The sequence below is a fragment of the Salvelinus alpinus genome, chromosome 23 (assembly GCF_045679555.1).
Source record: "Salvelinus alpinus chromosome 23, SLU_Salpinus.1, whole genome shotgun sequence".
Taxonomy (NCBI): Eukaryota; Metazoa; Chordata; class Actinopteri; order Salmoniformes; family Salmonidae; genus Salvelinus; species Salvelinus alpinus.
In genome coordinates, this window is record NC_092108.1 from 42,020,169 (window position 1) to 42,038,273 (window position 18,105).

Below are 18,105 nucleotides of genomic sequence, written 5' to 3' on the forward strand. Positions count from 1 at the left end.
ACTGATAAAACAATAGCAAATCTGCTGATGCACAACCACATTTTTAAGTTCAACATTATTATTTTGACCTTATTTTAACTAGGCAAGTCAGTTAAGAACACATTCTTATTTACAATAACGACCTACCCCGGACAACGTTGGGTCAACTGTTCTGCGCCAATTGTGCGCCACCCTATGTGACTCCATATCACGGCCGGATGTGATACAGCGAGTAATACAGCCAGAACTTACACCTTGTGTATTCTACTATTCTAACTCTCAACAGTAAATTGAGACCCAGACTGAAAAAATAATTATGTCGTGTATGCTTGGACCCAGTTTGTGTTGCTTATGCATGGAGCCGGCCCTACTTCTTAACAATGATCGCAAAAGCAGCTGCCCACAGATTTGACAGCTCCGGTTAACGCTTGATCTGATGGAATCTAGACCTTATAGTTAGGTTAAATTATGGAAAACATAATGAAACCCAAGTTGGGTTGGTCAACAGTCTACTTCAAAGTCTGAAATACATTGTGGGCGTGGAAGACTTGGCTACACTTAACCCCAATTGTACAACAACCCTCCACAAGAGCGAGAACTTTCTGAGTTACGATATTGATAGTATAAAGACATTTTTAGTTAAATAAATATTAATTTACCCCATGAGGATAACAAAAAGTTACCTGTAAGTAGCCTATCCCAACGTGTCAAATAAATGTAATAGCGTGCTCTTGCAGCTGCCTAAGCCTATAACATCATTATCATTATTATTACCCCCGGATTCACAGCTTATTCCAAGCATTGGAAGTGGAGATGTTGGGAAAACATTTTCTCTGGATTTATCTCCTTTCGGTGTCTTTGACGTTATTTCTCGCTGAAGAGCTGAAGAGGGATGGGCATAAACGACATGAAAATGATTCAGGTGAGGCACTTTTGCCTGTTTTCTGTTTTGATGAAGCTGGGATGCTTGCGCGTGTTGCTGAGTGAAAATATGTACTTTTAGTGCCTAGACTAGCTAGCCTACTCCGGGCAAGTAGTCACACCGTTTGCGCGTAAAATGGGCACATTTTTATTTTATTTAACCTTTATTTTATCAGGGAGTCATACGGAGACAAGGTCTCTTTTACAGATGAGCCCTGAATTACATAAATTACAGAAAATACATACAATATAAATACAACATGCTAGCAGAAAGAACAACATGGTCATAAAAAACGAACACATTCATCAGTAATAAGGTCCTCAATCAGCCTTCCGAATTGCCCTAGAGGCACCAAAACATCAAATTCATGAACATTTTGAAGATTGTTCCACAAATAAGGTTCAAGAAAACTTTAAGCTGATTTACCTAACTCAGTAGAGACCAAATTAATTTCCAGAGTTAGCCATCCTTGAAACCGGGTGTGGCAACTCCTATGTCTAAAGTTTAGTAAAGATGTTAGGTACTGTCAGTGGGAATTTTTGTAAAAGGGTTTTATAAATTAAAAACATTGCAATGTATCAATCTATGTGACATCAAAGAGGGCCAACCAACTTTTTGGCAGAGAATGCAGTGGTGAGTACTAAAATTGTCACCCATAATAGAGCACCGTGTACTATGATAAATTGCGTATGACTACTTTAATGAAGTGGCAGCTGTGTTCATATAGATGATGTTGCCATAGTCTAGGACCGATAGGAATGTTGACTAAATAATCTGCTTTCTACTATTTAGCAGGAGGCATGACCTATTTCTATCGAAGCCCATTTTTTATTCTCAGCTTCTTAAATAACTCATCAATATTTTTTATTTTTTAAAGACAGCTTTTCATCTATCCAGATGTCCATACAGATGCCTTCTGAAAGTATTCAGCCCCCGTTACTTTTTCCACATTTTCTTGTGTTACAGCCTTAATTTAAAATGGATTAAATTGGGATTTTTGGTCACTGGCCTACACACAATACCCCATAATGTAAAAGTGGAATTATGTTTTTAGACATTTTTACTAATTCATGAAAAAAAATGAACATCTGAAATGCCTTGAGTCAATAAGTATTCAACCCCTTATTCAAGCCTGAATAAGTTCAGAAGTAAAAATGTGCTTAACAAGTCACATAATAAGTTGCATGGACTCACTGTGTGCAATAATATCGTTTAACATCATTTTTTTATGAGTATGTCATCTCTGTACCCCACACATACAGATCATTTTAAGGTCACTCAGTCAAGCAGTCAATTTCAAACACAGATTCAACCACAAAGACCGGAGAGGTTTTCCAATGCCTGGCAAAGAAGGGAACCTATTGGTAGATTGTAAAAAAAAAAAAAATCTGACATTGAATATCCCTTTGAGCATGGTGAAGTTATTAATTACACTTCGGATGGTGTAGTCAATACACCCAGTCACTACCAAGATACAGGCGTCCTTCCTAACTCACTTGCCGGAGTTGAAGGAAACCGCTCAGGGATTTCACCATGAGGCCAATGGTAAAAACAGTTACTGAGTTTAATGGCTGTGATAGGATAAAACTGAGGATGAATCAACAACATTGTAGTTACTCCACAATACTAACATAATTGACAGAGTAAAAAAAAAAACATGCATCCTGTTTGCAACAAGGCACTAAAGCAATGCCGCAAAGAATTTGGCAAAGCAATTAACCTTTTGTCCTGAATACAAAGTGTTATATTTGGGGCAAATCCAATACAACACATTACTGAGTACCACTCTGCATATTTTCAAGCATAGTGGTGGCTGCATCATGTTATGTGTATGCATGTAATTGTTAAGGACTGAGGAGTTTTTCAGGATAAAAAATAAACAAAAATGGAGCACAGGCAAAATCCTGGAGGAAAACCTTGTTCAGTCTGCTTTCCACCAGACACTGGGAGATGAATTCACCTGTCAGCAGGACAATAACCTAAGACACAAGGCCAAATATACACTGGAGTTGCTTACCAAGACGACGGTGAATGTTCCTGAGTGTTCCTGAGTGGCCGAGTTACAGTTTGGACTTAAATCTGCTTGAAAATCTATGGCAAGACTTGAAAATGGTTGTCTAGTAGCAACCAATTTGACAGAGCTTGAAAAATGTTGGAAAGAATAATGGGACCAAGTCCATATTATGGCAAGAATAGCTCAAATAAGCAAAGATAAATGACAGTCCATCATTACTTTAAGACATGCCTGAAGGTCAGTCAATCTGAAAATGTTGAGAACTTTGAAATGTTCTTTAAGTGCAGTCGCTAAAACCATCAAGCGCTATGATGAAACTGGCTCTCATGAGGACCGCCACAGGAAAGGAAGACCCAGATTTACCTCTGCTACAGAGGATACGTTCATTAGAGTTACCATCCTCGGAAATTGCAGCCCAAATAATTGCTTCACAGAGTTCAAGTAACAAAGAAACTAAAGAAACCACTACTAAAGGACACCAATAATAAGAAGAGACTTTCTTGGGCCACCGTGTCTTTGTGAGACGCAAAGCAGGTGAAAGGATGATCTCTGCATGTGTGGTTCCCACCATGAAGCATGGAGGAGGTGTGGGGGTGCTTTGCTGGTGACACTGTCAGTGATTTATTTAGGATTCAAGGCACACCTAACCAGCATGGCTACCACAGCATTCTGCAGCGATAAGCCATCCCACCTGGGACTATCATTTGTTTTTCAACAGGACAATGACCCAAAACACACCTCCAAGCTGTGTAATGGATATTTGAACAAGAAGGAGAGTGATGGAGTGCTGCATCAGATGACCTGGCCTCCACAATCACCCGACCTCAACCCAATTGAGATGGATTGTGATGAGTTGAACCACAGAGTGAAGGAAAAGCAGCCAACAAGTGCTCAGCATATGTGGGAACACCTTCAAGACTGTTGGAAAATCATTCCTCATGAAGCTGGTTGAGAGAAAAATAAAGAAAAACCCTTGAATAAGTAGGTGTGTCCAAACATTTGACTGGTACTGTAAATGAGATATTTCTGGAGTTCATTTTCAATACATTTGCAAAAATGTTTAAAAACATGTTTTCACTTTGTCATTATGGGGTATTGTGTGTAGATGGGTGAGAAAAAAACCCAACTTAATCAATTGAATTCAGGCTGTAACACAGCAAAATGTGGAATAAGTCAAGGGGTATGAACACTGTCTGAGGGCAGTGTATATACAAAAGTATGTGGCCGCCCCTTCAAACGAGTGGATTAGTCTATTTCAGCCACACCCGTTGCTGACATGTGTATAAAATCTCCATAGGCAAACATTGGCAGTAGAATGGCCTTAATGAAGAGCTCAGTGACTTTCAACGTAGGACTTTCATCATAGGATGGCACCTTTCCAAAAATTCAGTTTGTCACATTTCTGCCCTGCTTGAGCTGGCCCGGTCAACTGTAAGTGCTGTTACTGTGAAGTGGAAATGTTTAGGACTAACAACGGCTCAGTTGCGAATTGGTAGGCCAAAGAAGCTCACAGAATGGGACCGCCAAGTGCTGAAGCGCGTAGTGTGTAAAAACAGTCTGTCCTTGGTTGCAACACTCACTACCGAGTTCCAAACTGCCTCTGGAAGCAACGTCAGCACAAGATCTGTTCATCGAGAGCTTGTAAACTCCTCGCCATTCAGAAGCTTCATGAAATGGGCTTCCATGGCCGAGCAGCCGCACACAAAACCTAAGATCACCATGTGCAATGCCAAGCGTCAGCCGGAGTGGTGGACTCTGGAGCAGTGGAAATGCGTTCTCTGCAGTGATGAATCACGCTTCACCATCTGGCAGTCCAATGGACGAATCTGGGTTTGGTGGATGTCAGGAGAACGCTCAATGCCCGAATGCATAGTGCGACTGTAAAGTTTGGTGGAGGAGGAATAATGTTCTGGGGCTGTTTTTCATGGTTCAGGCTAGGCTCCTTAGTTCCAGTGAAGGGAAATCTTAATGCTACAGCATACAATGGCATTCTAGACAATTCTGTGCTTCCAACTTTGTGCCAACAGTTTGGGGAAGGCCCTTTCCTGTTTCAGCATGACAATGCCTCCATGCACAAAGCGAGGTCGATACAGAAATATTTTGTCGAGATTGGTGTGGAAGAACTTGACCGGCATGCACAGACCCCTGACCTCAACCCCATCAAACACCTTTGGGATAAATTATAATGCCAACTGCGAGCCAGGCCTAATTGGCCAACATCAGTGCCCGACCTCATAAATGCTTGTGGCTGAATGGAAGCAAGTTCCCGCAGCAATGTTCCAACATCTAGTGGAAAGCCTTCCCAGAAGAGTGGAGGCTGTTATAGCAGCAAAGGGGGGACCAACTCCATATTAATTCTCATGATTTTGGAATGAGAAGTTCGACAAGCAGGTGTTCACAAACTTTTGGTCATGTAGTATATTTGTAAGCAGGGACACGATCAATATGGACACCATCCAATGTGCATATGCTTAAATCATCATACTTTTAGCTGCATTCAATACTAATTTCAGGTCAAGAAAGTTTTTCTGTAATACGATGAAGGCAGACTGTAGTTCAGATAGAGCCTGGTCAACCGTGGGGGCAATAGCACACACAACAGTATCATCGGCATACAAGTGCAGGTTACAATTTTTTACAGACAAGTCGATATTGTTAATGTAAACAGTAAAAACTACAGGACCCAGAATCAACCCCCTTTCGTAATATCCAGGAAACCTGATTTAGATACACATTGAGTTCTATCTGTCAAGTTATTTTGAAACCAGTTACACCTTAGCCAAATACATTTAAACTCAGTTTTTCACAATTCCTGACATTTAATTCAAGTAAAAATTCCCAGTCTTAGGTCAGTTAGGATCACCACTTTATTTTAAGAATGTGAAATGTCAGAATAATAGTTGAGAGAATGATTTATTTCAGCTTTTATGTCTCTCATCACATTCCCAGTGGGTCAGAAGTTTACATACACTCAATCAGTATTTGGTAGCATTGCCTTTAAATTATTTAACTTGGGTCAAACGTTTCGGGTAGCCTTCCACAAGCTTCCCACAAAAAGTTGAGTGAAATTTGGCCCATTCCTCCTGATAGAGCTGGTGTAACTGAGTACGGTTTGTAGGCCTCCTTGCTCGCACATGTTTTTTCAGTTCTGACCACAAAATATCTATACGATTGAGGGCAAGGCTTTGTGATGGACACTCCGGTGCCTTGACTTTGTTGTCAAAAAAGGAACATGACAGGCACATGACAACCCGCTTGGAGTTTGCCAAAAGGCACCTAAAGACTCTCAGACCATGAGAAACAAGATTCTCTGGTCTGATGAAACCAAGATTGAGCACTTTGGCCTGGATGCCAAGCATCACGTCTGGAGGAATCCTGGCACCATCCCTACGGTGAAGCATGGTGGTGGCAGCATTATGCTGTGGAGATGTTTTTCAGCGACAGGGACTGGGAGACTAGTAAGGATCGAGGGAAAGATGAATGGAGCAAAGTACAGAGGGATCCTTGATGAAAACCTGCTCCAGAGCCCTCAGGACATCAGACTGGGGCGAAGGTTCACCTTCCAACAGGACAACAACCATAAACACACAGCCAAGACAATGGAGGAGTGGCTTTCGGGACAAGTCTCTTAATGTCCTTGCTTGTAGCGTAATATCCAAGAAGACTCATTGCTATAATCACTGCCAAAAGGTGCTTCAACAAAGTAAAGGGTCTGAGTTCTTATGTAAATGTGATATTTTATATTTGTATTTTTAATACATTTGCTAAAATTACTACAAACCTGTTTTTTCTTTGTCGTTATGGGGTATTGTGTGTAGATTGATGAAAAAACTAACAAATGAATATATTTTAGAATAAGGCTGTAATGTAACAAAATGTGGAAAAAGTTTAGGGGTCTGAATACTTTCCGAAGACACTATATATATATATATATATTGTTTTATACAATTTCCATTATTTCATTGTGAATAAAAAAATATCAGCTGGCGTACACCCAGAAAAATGTATTTTATGTGGAGGTGCTGACTAATAGCGAATAAACTATACAAATAAAGAGAGTCGCACACACTATAAATGAAAATAATATTGATGAGATTAAATAGTAGTGATGAGCGATTAGTGCTTTTTGAGGTTGGTTTGATTTCAGTTCGATGAATAAATGATCAAAGTAATCGGTTTCAAATATTTTTTCAAACAATAAATGCACCATGCATTATGTGGGCTGAATGCTGTAACAACACAGAATAAAATAATGAATACAAGTTCTGTGATGTTAGTGATTGACCATTTATTAACCATAATTTATTCACATGACTTTAATAAAATATGTCAGTTGTTGTGTTTATTACATTTGTTTAATTTATGACTTTATTATTTCATTCCAAGTCATCATCTCATCTCTATAGAGCTGCTGCCTGTGCTGTCTGACAAAATCACTATTTTAGTAGTTCTTCACAGTAAATAAGGCATGCTTTTATGGCTGCTGAATACAAACTATCAATCATTTAGATCATGTATTTTCATGTAGAGACACCTCACATGCCAACTGCTCTCGAATCGTTGTCCCTCTTGCACATTCATCTCTCTTTTATGTAGCAGGCATAAAAGAAACACAGACCAGACAAATAGGCGTACAAGGGATTATGGTCATTGTAGTTAATTACCACATTTAAAGCAGAATATTGGCCTGTTGGAAACTACATCACACAGTTCGGGCTTGATCGGACTTATCTCTAGAGAAACTGCCACTGCGCACCTCAGCTCACAGAAAAAAACCTAAGGAAATAGAATAATTGAACCCACATCGCTCAATTAGTCGCCAAAATTGCAGTTAATGCTCAGCACTATTAAATAGAAATGCGATTTTTACAATCCACTTATCATCATTATAAAATACACCCGACCATGCATGCAGTTCCCACCATGTAGACTAATAAAATTGTAATGGCTGTGCATAACATATGGAATGGAATCAGTAGAGGCTGGTGGGAGGAGCTATAGGAGGACGGGATCATTGTAATGGCTGTGCATAACATATGGAATGGAATCAGTAGAGGCTGGTGGGAGGAGCTATAGGAGGACGGGATCATTGTAATGGCTGTGCATAACATATGGAATGGAATCAGTAGAGGCTGGTGGAAGGAGCTATAGGAGGACGGGATCATTGTAATGGCTGTGCATAACATATGGAATGGAATCAGTAGAGGCTGGTGGGAGGAGCTATAGGAGGACGGGATCATTGTAATAGCTGGAATGAAAGAAATGAAATGGTATCAAACAGATCAAACATATGGAAACCACATATTTGACTCCGTTTTATTGATTCCATTCCAGCCATTACAATGATCCCGTCCTCCTATAGCTCCTCCCACCATCCGCCACTGAATGGGATACCTTTTGTATAGCCTACCTTTATTACTAAAACTGTAATGAAAATCTAATTATTGTCATTCATGTCCCATACATAGCCTACTTCTAAATTTCTCCCATTTTCCTTTGTGACCACAAACAACTTCAAGGACTGGACAAAATACAATACTGCTTTTAACGTTCAAGTTCAATAACACATTTACATTTCAAGTTCAATATGGCTTGTAAAGGTCTTCTTCTTCTTTGGTATTATGTCGGTCTGCAAACAAATGTCATAGGTGCACCTTCTGCATTGGCTGTGTGTCAGTTTACTATTTTGTAGTTTGAATTCATTACACTTTGTGATAAAATTGCCCTACCAACTAACCCGACAACAATTAAAACCTCATCACTATTCCACTTCTTTGGCCCTTTCTGATCCTGTACCAGACCAGCAGCCTGGGAGGACGGGACGCTATCGTTCTCTGCAGCTACCACCACAACATCTATCCTCATTACGTTCCATTCCTGCCCGTACAGTTGACAACAATGGTCATGAATGTCAACAAAACAACCTTACAGAAGTGCATGTTTTTCCTATCACTCTCTATTGACCTTGGCCTTGTCACAGGATCCTTCACGCTGGACCCATCTTCCTCTACTACTATCTTCTACCTAGCAACCTCAACCTGCTTTCCTCTCACCGGACACTTGTGATCTGCAGCACCATGGGTGCCACTGATACTACACATTCCCTTGTCTCATGTCCTCCGAAACACTTCTCATATCTAGGAATCTCCCTCTTACACACTGCTGCCACATGACCATAAGCTTGATAAATAAAACACCGCAATGGGTTCGGGACAAAAGCTCTCACGGGATAACTGATAACTTGAGGTTATCTAGTAAAAACTCTGCATCCAAACTCAGTAGTACAGAGAGTTTCTTCTCTGTTTCACCACACTCTCCTATGGGTCTGCATCGCACCAAACGCCGGGCATCACAGACACCTGGAATCTTCAATTTCAGTTGACCCTCAACAACAAATGCCACGCCAGTTATCACTCCTTTCAATGGCGCCCTACTCCAGGGTGCGGAGCGACCTTTGGACGGCAGAAACGCAAAAACTCGACACGATTCCACTTCGAGTCACTTTCACCGACCCAACATTCCCCAACCTCTTCTCCACCCAACCTGACACCACATATGGATCAGCCATGTTCCATTTTCTTCTGCAGCACTCCATATTAATCTTAATATGTTCCACTCTCTTATTATTTTCCCTGCCTGCCTTCTTACCGACCTCAATGGGTTCCCTTGATTCCATCTTCAAGTCCAACAACCATTCGGGCCTACCCGCCATCTTGGGACTCCGCCGAGACAGCCAACACTTTTAAAGGTCAGTGATGTTCAAGGAAGGGAAACAAGGAAAGTAAGTAATTGAAGACCACAGTCCACAGTGTCTCATGAGAGAAGGTGACATCATGTCAGTGGATAGAAGGAATTGCGAGCCTGAGCTCTTAACGAAAACACCAGATTCATTCATACCTCTTTATTTCCGAGACTTTAAACGCCCACACCAGTAAAAATCCACTTGTCTAGCTGAAAGATGGTGGCCAGAGCTTACCCATGATTTACCCATCGTTTTAGTCAAAGTATGGTATATTTGGTCTTGAAGTGACAAAACCGAACTGCCCACTTTGTGAAAATTAATGTCAATGATGTGTAAATTCTTCTTAGCCTACGTTGCGTTTCAGGGCTGGGTTTTGTTTTGAATGGTACCATCCACCAGCATGGCATTGTTAATTAATCAGAAACACCTGCAAATTTCACGAGTCGGGACTGAGCTGAGCAATATAATAGATTTGCCCTTCATTACGCACACCTGTCACCATCATTACGAGCAGCTGCTCAATATTGCACTCACCTGGACTCCATTACTTTGTTGATTTACCCCCTCTATATCTGTTTGTTCCCTATGTCAGCATTTTTCCCCTGTCCGTTATTTATTAAATGTTCACTCCCTGTACTTTCTTCTCATCTCTAGCATCTGTCCTTACAGAATGCTGACACCACTAAAGGAAGCATCAGGGAGGTGCCTCAGCTAGCTTGTCAGGCTTCCACGCCTTAGCTGGTTCGAGAGGTCTTCTTGCCTCGGTTGGCTCGGCAGGCGCCCACCCCATGTCATGCTTCAGCCGGCCCATCAGGCTCCCACGCCTCAGCCGGTTCGTCTGGCTCCCACGCCTCAGCGGGATTGTCAGGCTCCCACGCCTCTGCCGGCTCGTCTGGCTTCTACGCCTCAGCCAGATTGTCCAGCGGCCATGCCTCGGCCGGCCCATCCGGCTCGCCCAGGTGGGACGTAGAGGGGGGGTACTGGAGGGGGGGTACTAGAGGGGGGGTACTGTCGCGCCTGCTCCCCCTCTCTGGCGCTCGAGGGCACCAGGCTGTCCTTCATTACACACATCTGTCATCATCATTACACGCAGCTGCGCAATATTGAACTCCATTACTTTTTGAACACTGTCTGCACCTCAGTTTGATCCCTGTGTCAGCGTTGATGTCATTATTTTTCCCCTGTCCAGACACTGTTCCTGTTCTGTTTCATGTCCGTTGTTGTTGTCCATGTCCATTTTTGTTGTCCATGTCCGTTGTTGTTGTTCATGTCCGTTGCCCCCGTAAAAGGAGATTCCACAAACTTTTTTATCTATTTTGTGCTGTTGTTACATCAAGTTTTGGTGTTTCATGTGAAATGGGTTCAGGGTGTTGTTACAAATAATTTGTGGCTTGCATCATGAGCAAAGTCATTGTAGCCTATCATTCCACTTCCCCTAGCTGTGAGAACCATGCTATCCATATTACCGGAGCTTCATCTTATTCTTTCTATTTCTATGGCGGATTCGCAGCTGCAATTTATGGAAGATGACAAAACTTTGAAGATAACAATAGTTGGCAAAGTCAATGATACTGGTTTCCCCTATCCATCTGTGGCGAAATTTTCCCTACATGCTTATGAGAAATCCAGCTGCAGAACCAGCCATAGGCTTGCTGGCTAATCTTTTGAATAAGGTGTAGCAACAACAGATAACATTAGTTGGCTAGATAAGGTTAGCATGCTAGGTAGCTACACTGACAGCTGTCAGTGGCCTACTTGTTGTTATTTCTACACTCCACAACATTCCCACCCCCAATTCGTGAATATGTACAGTGAGCACCATAATTCATTGGACAGTGACCATTTTTTTGTTATTTTGGTTCTGTACTCTAACACTTTGAGTTTGAAAGGATACAATGACAATGAGGGTGAAGTGCACTGTCAGCTTTTTACAGTTTGCTAAAAAGCACCTAAAAGAGCCCCAAGACTTCTGGAAAAAAGTATTGTGGACAGATGAGACAAAGATTAACATGTACCAGAGTGATGGAAAAAGGAAAGTGTGGAGAAAAAAAAGACATGCCCATGATCCAAAGCATACCACCTCATCTGTGAAACATGGTGGAGGGGGTGTTATGGCTTGGGCCTGTATGGCTGCCAGTGAAACATGGTGGAGGGGGTGTTATGGCTTGGGCCTGTATGGCTGCCAGTGAAACATGGTGGAGGGGGTGTTATGGCTTGGGCCTGTATGGCTGCCAGTGAAACATGGTGGAGGGGGTGTTATGGCTTGGGCCTGTATGGCTGCCAGTGAAACATGGTGGAGGGGGTGTTATGGCTTGGGCCTGTATGGCTGCCAGTGGAACAGGGTGGAGGGGGTGTTATGGCTTGGGCCTGTAATGGCTGCCAGTGGAACAGGCTCACTTGTCTTCATCGATGATGTGACTGCAGACAGAAGTAGAACAATGAATTCTGAAGTCTACAGAAATATTTTATCTGCTCAGATAAAACCAAATGCCTCAAAACTCATTAGTCGGCACCATCATCATGATGGCCAAAAAGTGGAAAATCCTTGACTGGCTGAGTCAATCACCAGATCTGAATCAAATTGAACATGCATTTTACATGCTGAAGAAGAGACTGAAGGCAATAAGTCCCCGAAACAAGCAGGAACTGAAGATGGCTGCAGTACAGGCCTGGCAGAGCATCACCAGGGAAGATACCCAGCATCTGGTGATGTCGATGCATCGCAGACTTCAAGCAGTCATTGCATTCAAGGGATATGTGACCAAATATTTTAACAATGATTACTTTATTCTACATTATGTCAAACTGTCCAATGTTGTTTGATGCTCGAAAATGGGGTGGGAGGGGACTATGTACAAAAGCTTCTATAATCTCTAAACGGTTCATCCGATATGTATGAAAATACCCTCAAATTAAAGCTAACGGTCTGCACTTCACCCTCATTGTCATTGTATCCTTTCAAACTAAAAGTGCCAGAGTACAGAACCAAAATAATGGGCACTGTCCAATGAATTATGGTGCTCACTGTATAAGCAGCGTGCGTTCTTCTTCGGGGGTGGAACCTAAAGAACAATTTCTGCTATAGAACAGGAATTACGTTGAAATAGGGGCCGCATTGCCCTCTGGTGGGGGCCTTTAAGCCATCAGCATATGAGTTATTGCATCTGAGTTTGTTTAAAAGAGATGAGATCTCTAAAAACAGTCGATGGTTTGGAAGCCTTCTGGGGACAAAGTCTCCATTGAGTTTATGAATCAGGGTTGGTTTACTTTGGCAAGATATGTGCACATAATTATTTGATTAATTTGTCATTAACAATAACATCCAGATGGCCATTTAGTTCTCTCTGTGCTTTGGGATTTTTGGCTCATGATAGGAGGAAATATTAAGATGCAATGATGTATGATAGCGCTGTACTGTCTCGTATCATAAAGCATAGCAAATTGTGATCGTCTACATACAACATTCTGGCAGTCATAAATAACAAGTACCATTCATCCCAAGGTTGGACTGAGAAGTGAAACCTTTTCATCCAGCCTCCACCACCTGATGCTGTGTATGTACTGCATCAGATGAGCTCTTTATGATGGAACTATTTCGGCATTAAGACATTTAGAGTAAAAGGTTGCATTCTTAAAGGGATAGTTCACCTGAATTACAAATATACTTCATAATATGGATTCATGCAGGGTCGGACTGGGACCAGAAATCAGCTGGGCATTTCTGCACACCAGACAATTTTTGTTGATGTGTGAGGAAAAAACACCAGGAAACGTTGCACACTTTCATTAATGGGCAGTTCTACTGAACAACTTGCACAGATGTTCTCAGGACCTTTTCAAATGTCCAAAATCACCTGGTCTAATGCATCCTTGTTTCATATTTCCAACTATAGTTTGGAGCCAAGGGAAACCCAGGAGACTGTTTGCCAGGAGAAAGATTTCACCCCATCAGGGACAACACTGTGTCGCAGTAAGTTGTACATATTGTATTTTTTTTAAATGTAACCTTTGTTTAACTAGGCAAGTCAGTTAAGAACAAATTCTTGTTTACAATGACGGCCTAGGAGCAGTGGGTTAACTGCCTTGTTCAGGGGCAGAACAACATATATTTACTTTGTCAGCTCGGGGATTTGATCTAGCAATCTTTCGGTTACTGTCCCAACGCTCTAACCACTAGGCTACCTGCCGACCCTAAATCTCTATCCCCTTTAAATCTATAGCAGGAACAATGTACTAAATCATGGTTAAAGATGTTGAGAGGACAAACTGTGTGGCTCAGTTGGTATAGCATGGCATTTGCAAGGCCAGGGTTGGGGGTTTGATTCCCATGGGTGACCAGTATGAAAATGTATGCACTCACTACTGTAAATTTCTCTAGATAAGACTCTGGTAACTGTCAAGGACCGGAACTTTTTAAGTAGAATAATTACTGTAGGAAGAAATTAAACCCGAAATTGATCAATCTCAAATGTAATTGTCTAGATATAAACATGAATTACTTCCCTTAGTCATTAACTAACTTCGCAATCATCTATGGGAGTTTTTCCTTATGAGAGTCAGACGAGAGGCTACTGTGACAGCTGAAATCGTAATAGTGATTTAGCTGTAACTATAGTTGTGTAAATTATAGTATTGTAAGGCTGACGGTAAAAATATGGATCCATCGACACTGCAACTTAGACTCAAGGTTTAATCAGTGTGTTATAACATCTTTCAGGGGACAAATAAAATAAAAGGTAAAATCATATGAGCAGAGAGCGAGGCACAAGACGCGTGGCCTCAAATCCCACTGCTGGCACCAAATGTAAGGCAGACTAAAGAATAGATCCATGGACACGGTGACTTCAATATTACACTCATGGGGACAAATACAATGAAAGAGCGAAACACCTGGCACGAACTCTAAACTGAACAACTCCCAGCAAACCCTGTTCTTTATACACTGCTCCAAAAAATAAAGGGAACACTTAAACAACACAATGTAACTCCAAGTCAATCACACTTCTGTGAAATCAAACTGTCCACTTAGGAAGCAACACTGATTGACAATAAATTTCACATGCTGTTGTGCAATGCTGGAGGTCATTTTGCAGGGCTCTGGCAGTGCTCCTCCTGCTCAAAGGTGGAGGTAGCGGTCCTGCTGCTGGGTTGTTGCCCTCCTACTGCCTCCTCCACGTCTCCTGATGTACTGGCCTGTCTCCTGGTAGCGCCTCCATGCTCTGGACACTACGCTGACAGACACAGCAAACCTTCTTGCCACAGCTCGCATTGATGTGCCATCCTGGATGAGCTGCACTACCTGAGCCACTTGTGTTGGTTGTAGACTCCGTCTCATGCTACCACTAGAGTGAGAGCACCGCCAGCATTCAAAAGTGACCAAAACATCAGCCAGGAAGCATAGGAACTGAGAAGTGGTCTGTGGTCACCACCTGCAGAATCACTCCTTTATTGGGGGTGTCTTGCTAATTGCCTATAATTTCCACCTTTTGTCTATTCCATTTGCACAACAGCATGTGAAATTTATTGTCAATCAGTGTTGCTTCCTAAGTGGACAGTTTGATTTCACAGAAGTGTGATTGACTTGGAGTTACATTGTGTTGTTTAAGTGTTCCCTTTATTTTTTGGAGCAGTGTACTAGAGCCAGAGCATTCGCTATCAAAAATAAAAGTCTCACAATACAGGTCCCCCAGTAATAATGCCTCAATTACTGATATGGTGTGTTCAAACATATTTCCCCCTGTGGGTGATGTTTCAGAAACACAAGCCTGAGCCTGCAGCTCCTGCCCGGCGGTGTGGTCGCCTGATGGAGAGCTGTCTCTATCATACCTCCTGCTGTGACCCCTGCGCCTCTTGCCGCTGTCGCCTCTTCAACACCGTCTGCCACTGCTTGAGACTGGGCCTGCACTGTCCCAAGAAGACCTAGACACACACACACACACACACACACACACACACACACACACACACACACACACACACACACACACACAGACACCCATTCACCACATATATATACACGCACACAACTACCACTGAACTGTCCCCAAGAAGACCCCCTACAGGCAAACACACATACTACACACACTCACACAAACACATACACTGAGTGTACAAACACCTGCTCCTGCTCTTTCCATGACATAGACTGACCAGGTGAATCCAGGTGAAAGATAGGATCCATTGTTGATGTAATTTGTTAAATCCACTTCCATCAGTGTAGATGAAGGGGAGGAGACGGGTTAAAGATGGATTTTTAAGCCTTGAGACAATTGAGACATGGATTGTGTATATGTGCCATTCGGAGGGTGAATGGGCAAGACAGAAGATTTGTGCCTTTGAACGGGGTATGATAGTAGTTGCCAGGCGCACCGGTTTGTGTCAAGAACTGCACCGCTGCTGGGTTTTTTCACTTTCAACAGTTTCCCGTGTGTATCAAGAATGGTCCACCACGCAAAGGACATCCAGCCAACTGGACACAACTGTGGGAAGCATTAGAGTCAACATGGGCCAGCATCCCTGTGGAACGCTTGCTACACCTTGTAGAGTCCACGCCCCGACTAATTGAGGCTGTTCTGAGGTCAAAAGGGGTGCAACTCAATATTAGGAAGGTGTTCCTAATGTTTTGTACACTCAGTGTATCTCTCTCATAGAGACTGGAAGAGATCACACAGAGTGACTTACTTCACAGATATTCATGCAAAATTAATTTAGACCTCATGAATGACAGATTACATATGTGTGTCTAGACGTTGTACGAATTCATTGTGGGTGTGAAACAGTATATGTTTCATGTCCTTTCCTACACAACTATATTAATTCTGCTTTTGTATAACTGTGCACCTCTGCTAGATTCTGGGTCATGTTGATCCAATGCTAACCACAAAAAAAGAAAACATAAACTTGTGACAAACATCCTCTCCATATTTTTTCTCTTGAATATTTGTTAGCCTCACTCATCCTCTTCGTATTGCTATTCTCACCAGTTATCCCTGCTGGCAAAAAATATTGCTCTCTGCTCAATAACAGCTTTTGCCGCTGTGGTCACATACATTTTTAAATGACTAGCAAACTCCCCGGTGGATTAAGGTGGATAAGAGGTAGTGAGGAAAATAACAGTTCAGAATGCAGACAATGAGTAGTAATGAAGGATAGCAACCCACAGAAATGTGTTCCAAGTAAACATAACAACAACGCCGAACATGTTATGCTGGTGAATGAGGACCCAAAAGCGACTTAATAGAAACAGAGTCTTTATTCCAGTCTTAAACAAAAACCGATACTCCTGGATATTATCTTAGGTAAATCCAAAACAGGAAAACTGAAATCCTCTCGTCAGTAGAGAGGAACGACTGGAGACGCGGCCACAGACTGCAGGTCGCTTCGGGAAGGCACAGGCCGTAGCTGACATAGACACCTGCTCACACGCAGCATCTGAAGAAGGCAAAAACACGACAGGGCGGAACAAGGACACAGAACAGCAAACATCAAACAATGATCCGACAAGGACAGAAGCGGAAAACAGAGGGAGAAATAGGGACTCTAATCAGAGGGCAAAATAGGGGACAGGTGTGAAAGAGTAAATGAGGTAGTTAGGAGAATGAGGAACAGCTGGGAGCAGGAACGGAACGATAGAGAGAGAGAGCGAGAGAGGGAGAGAGGGAGGGAGAGAGAGGGATAGAAAGAGGGAAAGAACCTAATAAGACCAGCAGAGGGAAACGAATAGAAGGGAAGCACAGGGACAAGACATGATAATCAATGACAAAACATGACAGTACCCCCCCACTCACCGAGCGCCTCCTGGCGCACTCGAGGAGGAACCCTGGCAGCAACGGAGGAAATCATCAATCAACGAACGGTCCAGCACGTCCCGAGATGGAACCCAACTCCTCTCCTCAGGACCGTAACCCTCCCAATCCACTAAGTACTGGTGACCACGTCCCCGAGAACGCATGTCCATGATCTTCCGTACCTTGTAAATAGGTGCGCCCTCGACAAGGACGGGGGGGGGGGAGGGAAGACGAACGGGGGCGCGAAGAAAAGGTTTGACACAGGAGACATGGAAGACAGGGTGGACGCGACGAAGATGTCGCGGAAGAAGCAGTCGCACAGCGACAGGATTGACGACCTGAGAGACACGGAACGGACCAATGAACCGCGGAGTCAACTTGCGAGAAGCTGTCGTAAGGGGAAGGTTACGAGTGGAAAGCCACACTCTCTGACCGCGACAATACCTAGGACTCTTAATCCTACGTTTATTGGCGGCTCTCACAGTCTGCGCCCTGTAACGGCAAAGTGCAGACCTGACCCTCCTCCAGGTGCGCTCACAACGTTGGACAAAAGCCTGAGCGGAGGGAACGCTGGACTCGGCGAGCTGGGACGAGAACAGAGGAGGCTGGTACCCAAGACTACTCTGAAACGGAGATAGCCCGGTAGCAGACGAAGGAAGCG

At 42.9% G+C, this 18,105-nt stretch overlaps 1 protein-coding gene across 1 annotated transcript; it reads left to right on the forward strand.

Annotated features, from left to right (window-relative positions):
• Positions 1-697: 697 nt before the first annotated feature.
• Positions 698-16,574, forward strand: asip2b (agouti signaling protein, nonagouti homolog (mouse) 2b). The gene is made up of 3 exons (XM_071362397.1): positions 698-901; positions 13,551-13,627; positions 15,413-16,574. The coding sequence occupies exons 1-3, from the start codon at positions 793-795 to the stop codon at positions 15,578-15,580; spliced, it is 354 nt and encodes a 117-aa protein (XP_071218498.1). The 5' UTR covers positions 698-792; the 3' UTR covers positions 15,581-16,574.
• The last annotated feature ends 1,531 nt before the right edge of the window (positions 16,575-18,105 follow it).